The sequence below is a fragment of the Piliocolobus tephrosceles genome, chromosome 13 (genome assembly GCF_002776525.5).
Source record: "Piliocolobus tephrosceles isolate RC106 chromosome 13, ASM277652v3, whole genome shotgun sequence".
NCBI classification, from domain to species: Eukaryota; Metazoa; Chordata; class Mammalia; order Primates; family Cercopithecidae; genus Piliocolobus; species Piliocolobus tephrosceles.
In genome coordinates, this window is record NC_045446.1 from 12,426,224 (window position 1) to 12,435,711 (window position 9,488).

A 9,488-nucleotide genomic window follows, 5' to 3' on the forward strand; every position below is an offset into this window, starting at 1 on the left:
TTTTTTTTTTTTTTTTTTTTGAGACGGAGTCTCGCTCTGTTGCCGGGGCTGGAGTGCAGTGGCCAGATCTCAGCTCACTGCAAGCTCCGCCTCCCGGGTTTATGCCATTCTCCTGCCTCAGCCTCCCGAGTAGCTGGGACTACAGGCGCCCGCCACCTCGCCCGGCTAGATTTTTGTATTTTTTAGTAGAGACGGGGTTTCACCGTGTTAGCCAGGATGGTCTCGATCTCCTGACCTCGTGATCCGCCCGTCTCGGCCTCCCAAAGTGCTGGGATTACAGGCTTGAGCCACCGTGCCCGGCCTTGCGACTCCCTTTTTCAAACAGGCTGTGAAAAGCCTGAACAAGGGCTGCAGCCCCTGGTTTTGTCCTGAAGACAGAGACTGGGGCGCAACCTGGACTCAGGGCTGGGCTCCCACCGCCACCTGGTGGCCCAGTGGGAACCTGCAGCTGAGCCAGGTCCTGGCAAGGTGAACTTCTGGCTGTGGTTTCTTCCTGACCCGGCTAGCACCAGCTCCTTTGTACAAAATTTGGCTCTGCTGCCTCCCTGCCAACCTGTCCTGCATCTAGCCAGGGCCAGGGCTAAACCACCTGCTTCAGAGTAGCCTAGGTCTATAGGGAGCAAGAAGAAGAATAAGATTGGTTCCATTTGCCGAGCAGTGACTAAGCGCCAGGCTCAGTTCTAAGTGTTTTTGAGCATGTCTCATTTAATCTTCCCAACAAGCTGGGTGTGGTGGCTCATGCCTGTAATCCCAGCACTTTGGGAGGCTGAGGTGGGTGGATTACCTGAGGTTGGGAGTTCAAGACCAGCCTGACCAACATGGAGAAACCCCATTTCTACTAAAAATACAAAGTTAGCTGGGCATGGTGGTGCATGCCTGTGATTCCAGCAACTCGGGAGGCTGAAGCAGGAGAATCACTTGAACCTGGGAGGCAGAGGTTGCGGTGAGCCGAGACTGCGCCATTGCACTCCAGCCTGGCCAACAAGAGCAAAACTCCATCTCAAAACAAACAAACAAACAAACAAACAAACAAAAAAACAAACTTCCCAACAACCCTATGGAGGAAAGATGAGCCCAGTGAGGCAACTGAGGCACAGTTAAACGATTTTGCCTGAGGTCACACAGCCAGCAGGTGTCCAGGTCTGCCTGGCTCCAAAGCTGGTTCCCTTTTGGCCATATGCTGCTTTCTTGAGGGGCTGGAGGGAGCTGGAGGGTGACAGAGGTTGCCCTAGAAAGGGCATGGGCTTGTGGCTCTCAGAGCCTGTCAGGGACTGGAACATAAAATGAAGTTGTGAGTTGGCCTCACTCCAAGCCCAGCCTCCAGCACCACTACCCTCCAAGAAAGTGGCCTGCTCCCCATCTTGATAATCTGTCCTGCCTGAGATTTTCAACAATCCCTCTGCCAGAGCCAGAGGAGGGTTTAGGGACCAGTGCTATCCCTGGTTTCAGTGGCCTGAGAGGATGGAAAAGGAAAGGAGGTCAGGTGAGGCCTCCAGGACTCTGCTTGATCAACACCACACAACCACTAGAGGTAGGCCTTAATTTGCCTTGTAATGCAGATGAAGAAAAAGAGGCTCAGAGAGGTCAAATCTTCTGCAAAAGGTGATGCAGCTGGTCAGTGGCAGGCTGAAATTTGAATCCAGATATGTTCAAGGCTTGTTTTGATTCAAATCAGTGGGCCTGGAGCAAAGCCCAAGGACATGACCAGCCTCCCACACTGTAGATCCCAGCTCCAGACCAGCCCACATAAGCCCCAAGGTTAGGAACAGTCACATGATCATTCTTCATGGTTCCTTCTGTGACTGGTACAGTATCTATTACAGAGCAGGTAACTGTTACTGTTTCACTTTGAATGCAAGACCCAGATAGGGGGCACAACGGCTCTGAAGGGACTCAAGAGGCTGCAGCCCCAGGCCTGGCTGGGACCAGTGGCCTCCAGGAAATGAAGAAAAGCAGGGATCAGGCCCTGGGAGAGAGGATGACCCTCTCTCTTCACCCGTGAGCCTCAGGAGGTAGTAGGATCTCTCAGTCAAGGTGTAAGGAGCTCTAGCATGCCCAAGGCCGGGATCCTGCTTTGAGACCATGCTGCCATTCCCCTGCCCCGGCCCTGTATGACTCACCATGGTGGGGAGGCTCTGAAACAGGCTGAGTTCACACCGTTGCACTGAGCTGCTGAAGGATGGACAATCCTGTGCTACCGGGGTCTGAGTACAGTGGAGGCAGCAGCAGCACCTGCAGGAGTGGGTAATGATATAAGCTGCAGAAGGCACTCATGGCCGACTGGCACAATCAACCTTCAGCGCCCTAGTAATTAGGGAGCTGCCCCAGACTTCGGTCCAAGTCCAAACTCTAGTACATGGGATATGGATGGAGAAGAGTGTGGGGTTGACCAAGGTTCACACCTGCACTTGGCTGCCAGAAGACAGATCAATCCATGTCAAGCACAGGGCTGCCTTTATGCCAGAAACAGCACCCACTTCATCACTAAAGAACAATGATCCTCAGAATAACTGTCTTTTACACGGGCATCACATGCAGTGAAAAAGTTAACGAAGCTCTTCACACGCTTGCCCTCACTGTCCTTGGCACCAAAAGGGCAGGGAATGGGGGGAGCTAGCCAGGTTTGTGACCCATTTTACTTCTAGGAAACAGACTCAGAGAGCTCTAGGGACTTGTCCGAGGTCGTACAGGTAAGAGCCAGGATCTAAATCCCTGTCTAGTTTTTGTACCAGGAGTGTGTTTACTACTGATAATTCCATGCCTCCAAAGTCAGGCAGAGTCTCTGCTGTGGGAAAGGTAAGACATAAACCACGATGACGTTCTAGCTTTCCTCAGTTCAGCCTGGTTCAGCTGCGTGTTGGCCTCTGTGTGGGTGCACAATAGGAAGAATCAACATAGCTCTGCCTCAGCCTACTTGGGGTTGGGGGGAGGGTCTTAGGTAAACCAATTCCTCCCTAAGCCTTAGCTTCCCCATCTGTAAAATGGGGGTTGGCTCCTCTCTGGCATTCTGCGAGTGTGCCAAGCCACTTGGTTCTCCTTTTGTTCCCGGGGAGCCTGTTTGATGTGGGGCACCCTGGAAGCTGCAGGGCTGACTGCCCTCCTGGCTCATTAAGGTTCCCTACGGAGAAATGTTGGTTTTGTGTTTGAGGTTCGAATTTGTAGAGTAATAGAGGCACCAATCACGTTGGGCAAGCAGACCAGTGGGCCCTTCGAAGTCTGAAGTATCAACGCGCAAAAGGGAGGAGGTGAGCCGGTGGTCGTTCTAACGTCAGGCGAGGGCACCAGCTGGATCTGGAGGAACTGAGAGAGTGAAAGGAAGGCAGGCAAGGTTCTAGTCTGGGATGTGCACGAATAGCGGTCGTCTCCCTTCCCTCTCTAGGCCTCCGCAGTCCTTCCCGTTCCAAAAGGAGGAACAGCCCCGAGGGCTCCTGGAGCAACGGAAGGAGGAGGACTGGATGCGGGGAAGGGCAAAGGGCGCGGAACCGGGTGGGGAGTCCGCGGGAGAGCTCCGAGGACACTGGCGCACCTCCCCCCGCCAGCTCACAGCTGCATCCGCCACCTCCGCAGGCTCCGCGACTTCCCGGGGACCCCCAGTGGTGCGCTCTCATCCGGGTCCTGCGGGCGCTGGCGGAAAGAGGCGAGGCGGCGCCTCCGGGGGCGGGGCCTCCTTCGGTTGGCGGCCTCGGGCTTCGGGAGTCCTCCAAGAGGCCAGGTGAGGCCGTCCCGTGATGCCCCGCGCCCCGGCCGCTCTGGGCTGCAACGTGTCTCTGGGGCGGAGGCAGCGGCAGTGGAGTTCGCTGCGCGCTGTTGGGGGCCACCTGTCTCTTCGCTTGTGTCCGTCTCTCTAGTGTCGCGCTCGCGTCCCGACGGGCCGCTCTAAGCCTCGACATGTCGTACAACTACGTGGTAACGGCCCAGAAGCCCACCGCCGTGAACGGCTGCGTGACCGGTGAGGCTGCCGGGGCCGGAGACCCCGGCGAGGGAGGGAGCTGGGGGGAGCCGCGGCCTAGGGAGGCCCGCGGCCCCCGGGCGGCCGGGCAGGAGTCGGCCCGGCTAATGGAAGGCCCTAGCGGCCGAGGAAACTCCCCAACCCCGCGACCTCGAAAGAGCCGTCCCAGTACGCGCTTTTTGGGGGTTGGAAGCCGCTCTCAAGGGTCTCCTTTCGTCCTGGGGAGGTCACTCGGCCTCGAGGACAGGGCGGGCCCAGTGAGACAGAGGAGTGTGAGTTGGTTGTGCGGTGTTGTTTGGGCCGGAAGATTGGCCTCCTGTGGCCGGGAAAAAGGGAGGTGGTAATTGCGACTTTGGGGTCAGGATTTTCCTGTGGGGAAGTCTGGGGGGCCCAGGAGGTGGAGGGATGTGAGGAATGCCCGCATTATCCCACAGAGGGAGAGGAGCCCTCTTCAGGCTAACCCCTTTGCCTGGGGCAGTTGTTTACCTGAGGGCGGTGCGGGAGAAGAGGGTTTGGTTTGCCTGGCCCAGTGCTGGGTTTTCCTTATTGACGATGCGCTTGGACTCTTAAGGACACCGAAGTCCAGAACCCGGGAAGAGTCCTCTTGACCCACATTCTCAGCTGAATATGCAGACCCCAAGCTTGTATGTTTATATACACCCTAATCACGATTCCAAAACAAAACTGTCTTTCAGAGTTGGAGGTAGCTGAGTGTGGGTAGGGGTATTGGTAGACTACCAGGAGGGCAGGGGGTGTGGACAAAACAGTGTTTTCATGTAAAGCTCTGGGACTTTTCATTTGACTTGGTCTGTCAGATAAAAGTTTTGTGAGACTTTAGATGAAGACTGGAAGAAATGAACACTTTCTCCGGCATTCTCAATTAGAGCCTGCCACTGTAACTGTAATAGGAAGAGTAAAATTTGAGGGACGAGAGCCATGAGAAGGGATTACGCAGTCATTGTCAGTTGGAGGACACACGGCTCTTAGGTCCAGTCCAGTTTTCTTAGTCTGATTAAGAAAGTAGCTTTGTCGAATGCGTGAACTGAGACTCTTTGAGGTGCCGGGTATGATGATAAGGGGAGTACCTGGAGGGAGTTGGAGAAGTATGTGAAGTAAATGAGAATTTTGGAGGTATTTAGACATAAGTGATAGAATTATTTTGAAGGGATGGGAGGCCCTTCCCCTGAGTTCAAAAGTTAGAGGGTCTGTTCTTTCAGGACACTTTACTTCAGCCGAAGACTTAAACCTGTTGATTGCCAAAAACACGAGATTAGAGATCTATGTGGTCACTGCCGAGGGGCTTCGGCCTGTCAAAGAGGTGGGCATGTACGGGAAGATTGCGGTCATGGAGCTTTTCAGGCCCAAGGTAAGTGTTGCAGTTGGGACAAGCAGTGGAGGGAGAACTGTTGGTTGTAGGTTGTTTTATGTTATTTTTGTTTATTTATTTTCTTTGAAACGGGTGTCTCGCAGTGTTGCCCAGGATATCTTGAACTCCTGGGCTCAAGCAATCCCTCCGCTTCAGCCTCTGGAGTAGAGTAGCTGAGGGATTGTAGGCATGTGCCACCGTGCCTGGGCTGTGTTACGTTGTTTTGCGAATTCTTGAGATGGGTGGAATATACCTTAGGAGAGAAACTCTCTTCTCTTTTTTCTCTCTTTGGATGGCAAATTTCAGTATGTACTCTTGACCAAGCTTTCTAAAAGTAAAAGGAGAGATTTATTAGGAAACATTTATGAAGTTGACTTCTTTAGGAGACAGAAATTAAAGCAGTTTGTTTCAGAGGATAGGCTACAGAGTGGGGCAGTCCTGGCTTCATTCCTTGTTAATTCTGACTTTAGGTGTCACTTAAGGCACCTTTCAGATCAAGTCCCCTGGGTTATTGTGAAGATGAAATGATTCAGTAACACAGGGCCTATCATATAGCAAGCATTTAAAGTTATGTTAACAATTACCAGGCTGGATGTGATGGCTCACGCCTGTAACCCCAGCACTTTGGGAGGCCAAGGTGGGTGGATCACCTGAGGTCAAGAGTTGGAGACCAGCCTGGCCAACATGGTGAAACCCTGTCTCTACTAAAAATACAAAAGTTAGCCAGGTGTGGTGGCAGGCGCCTGTAATCCCAGCTACTTGGCAAGCTGAGGCACGAGAATTGCTTGAACCCAGGAGGCAGAGGTTGCAGTGAGCAGAGATGGTGCCCATTGCACTCCAGCCTGGGTGACAGAGCGAGACTCCGTCTCAAAAAAAAAGAACCAGACAACAACAACAACAAAAAAATTACCATCAGTATTTTTATTATTTTAGTGCAAATGTATTCACCCAAATCACCACTACATTCCTTTATGATGTCTTAACTGAATCTGGCAAGAAAGCAGTGGGTTCAAAATTTTAATTATAACCCTTTGAACAAAACAGTAATTTTTTGGAGTCTGTGTTAAATAAGTAAGACTTTGTTGATCCATTTTAGCTTCCGTTGTTATTCCCACATTTTTTTTCTCTTTCTTCAAATACTTGGAGAGGAGTGGAGGAGGCATTACATTCATCTTTCAGAATTTGAATGGGATGATTGAGATTAGCTTGAGATTGAAATAGATGAAGACTTTGTATATAGAGCAGAGAGATGGAGAATAATGAAAGTGAGAAATAGATGTTTACCAGCTTCAGTTCTGGCTTTTTGTACATGCCCTTAGGGTGTATGTGTACCTAATGTGGGTTACGAGCTCACCATGTATTTTCTCTTTAGGGAGAGAAGAATTTGGAAAATTCTTAAAGAATTTGGTGTGCTTAAAGACTGGACAGGTTGTTCCTGTTTTAAAAAGAATCTCTTTTGATAGCATAACATTGGTTTCCAGGGGGAGAGCAAGGATCTGCTGTTTATCTTGACAGCGAAGTATAATGCCTGCATCCTGGAGTATAAGCAGAGTGGCGAGAGCATTGACATCATTACACGAGCCCATGGCAATGTCCAGGTGAGGTGGCTGCTTTAGGCCGACAAAAGTTTTCTAAGTAGGACTGTCATGATTCATGGAAAAAAATTAAAATGCTGGGGGCAGCTCGCTATTTGATCAGAGAAGTGAGGAGAAGACACTATGGGTTTGAGCTTTTTGGGGAAAAGACTCCTGTAGTTCACTCAAGGCCCAAGGGACAGAGCAGTAATTCATTGAGATTCAGTGTTTCATGAAAAAGACATGCACTGACATTGGGGCTCCAACTATTTGGCCTATCAAATAGATCCGTTAGTTTTACTACCTCTCCTAAAGTTTTTGTTTGGAAGTGGTGCCCAGTGTCCTCTGTTGCTCTCTGGATGTTGAGGTTCTTCCCTAATCCCAATTTTGTTTCTCAGGACCGCATTGGCCGCCCCTCGGAGACCGGCATTATTGGCATCATTGACCCTGAGTGCCGGATGATTGGCCTGCGTCTCTATGATGGCCTTTTCAAGGTTATTCCACTAGATCGCGATAATAAAGAACTCAAGGCCTTCAACATCCGCCTGGAGGAGCTGCATGTCATTGATGTCAAGTTCCTATATGGTTGCCAAGCACCTACTATTTGCTTTGTCTACCAGGTACTGGATCGGGAGGAGAGGGGGAGAAACTGTGAGGCTGATGTGATAGGAGTTGTTTTTGCTAACTGGAATGTCTGGGTTTGGTAGGCTAGAGAGAACCGTTTACTGTGTTTGTCCTGAAATGTTTTGAACAACACAATTAATATGGGTCAGACTTTTGTTGCTTCTTGAGTGCAGTAGTACTTATTGTGGAGGCAGCAAGCTCTCTGGGGCTTGTAGCAGGTTTTAATCCTGAGATTACACTCTGGTTGTGGGCCTTGGGAGATTTCACAGGATGACCTAGTTTATACTTTGATTCTCTTACTGGAGTGCTAGGGGATTATTAAAACTTAGCTGTCGAGAAATTATCTAGATCTTGGCCTTTATATTAAGTAAAGAGAAATTGTCTTGGTGATGCCTTATATGTGTTTTTTAAGAAGAGGTTTACATTTTGTCCAGCAATCACTTGTGACTTGCTGACTTATTTTCATTTTATTTTATTATTATTTTTTGAGACAGAGTCTCACTCTGTCGCCCAGGCCGGAGTGCGATGGCCTGATCTTGGCTCACTGCAACCTCTGCCTCCTGGGTTCAAGCGATTCTCCTGCCTCAGCCTCCTGAGTAGCTGGAATTACAGGTGCGCGCCACCCGCCCAGCTAATTTTTGTATTTTTAGTAGAGATGGGGTTTCACCATGTTGGCCGGAATGATCACGAACTCATGACCTCGTGACCCTCCTGCCTTGGACTCCCAAAGTGCTGGGATTACAGACATGAGCCGCTGCACCCGGCAACTTGCTGGCTCTTAACTTCTATTTTAGTCTGTGCCTAAAACTTTAGCAGAGCTGATCCTGGGCAGCTGTTCTCTGGTCCAGATCTGTTAAGCGGGGGTGGGGTGGTAGAGCACCAGACTAACATGCCAGTATCTTGGTAAAATCTCCGCCCTTTAACAAAGGGCTATGCAGCGTTAAGATCAGTTCATTTGCATGTGGCTGAATGAGTGAGGGAAGGAGATGATAGTCTAGTCCCACACAGACAGCTTGATGGCCTTGTTAGGTGTTGGAAGTGTTGATATCTTTTTGTATATTTCTTAGTGTTACTGTAGTTCTGAGGCTATTGAAATAAGGCCCAATTGAATAAGGTTGAAACCAAGAGATTTTGTTTGGTCTTACTAAGTATGAGTTAAAATAAAAACTTAGAATTTCTCTCTGTTTAGTTTTGTAAATATTAGGTCATTAAAACTTTGATGTTGTTGATTATTCAAGGTTGGTTGTTCTCAGCTTCAGGGCTGCCAGTTGTGATCAGATCTTCATTTCTGCATGTGTGTCTCAGAGGCCCAAATCCACACTTGAACTTTTTGCGAAGCTGTGTCATAACCCTACTCATTGATGGGAAAATGTTTTCATCAGCCAAAAATTACTATCTCCTGTTATACGCCAAAAATTCAATTTGACAAATATTTAGGTGCTTAATGCTATGTGAAAGGTATTCATGCTTCAGTAGCTATAACAGTGACTAAGATGTGATCCCTGCCCTGAAACACATTGCTGAATTCCTTCCATAACTTCTTTGTTGAAGCCGTCTTCCACTGGCTGAGTGTAGCTTTCTTCCCGTCCGTCCCTGCTCTTTAGCATCTTAAAGGTGACCTTGGCAGTCCCAGGACTGACATGAGTCCTAATTCAGAAAAAGGAGGGGAAAGTGGTGTTGACAATGGCAGGACTGAAAGTTTTGACTTAACGGAGCAATCAATTGTGTTCTCTACTGTTACTCCATCAGAATGCTTTTGAGAATTGTATCAATTTAAAAAAATCTCAGCCGGCGCGGTGGCTCAAGCCTGTAATCCCAGCACTTTGGGAGGCCGAGACGGGTGGATCACGAGGTCAGGAGATTGAGACCATCTGGCTAACACCGTGAAACCCCGTCTCTACTGAAAAAAATACAAAAAACTAGCCAGCTGAGGTGGCGGGCGCCTGTAGTCCCAGCTACTCGGGAGGCTGAGGCA

The 9,488-nt window shown here is 49.7% G+C and overlaps 2 protein-coding genes across 3 annotated transcripts in view; one reads left to right on the forward strand and one right to left on the reverse strand.

Annotated features, from left to right (window-relative positions):
- The window catches only part of TKFC (triokinase and FMN cyclase), a 22,257-nt gene extending 18,613 nt beyond the window's left edge, over positions 1-3,644 (reverse strand). For both annotated transcript variants that reach the window (XM_023189450.2, XM_023189449.1), the window contains exons 1-2: positions 3,545-3,644; positions 2,121-2,232 (exon numbers count right to left, since the gene is read on the reverse strand). In XM_023189450.2, coding sequence (XP_023045218.1) covers positions 2,121-2,232; positions 3,545-3,552 — 120 coding nt within the window. In that variant the 5' untranslated portion in view covers positions 3,553-3,644. The remainder of the gene's footprint in view (positions 1-2,120; positions 2,233-3,544) is intronic.
- DDB1 (damage specific DNA binding protein 1) overlaps positions 3,495-9,488 on the forward strand; it is a 40,305-nt gene continuing 34,311 nt past the window's right edge. Inside the window, exons 1-4 of the mRNA XM_023189448.2 lie at positions 3,495-3,949; positions 5,167-5,315; positions 6,797-6,913; positions 7,288-7,509. Of these exons, the coding sequence (XP_023045216.1) occupies positions 3,889-3,949; positions 5,167-5,315; positions 6,797-6,913; positions 7,288-7,509 (549 nt within the window). The 5' untranslated portion in view covers positions 3,495-3,888. The remainder of the gene's footprint in view (positions 3,950-5,166; positions 5,316-6,796; positions 6,914-7,287; positions 7,510-9,488) is intronic.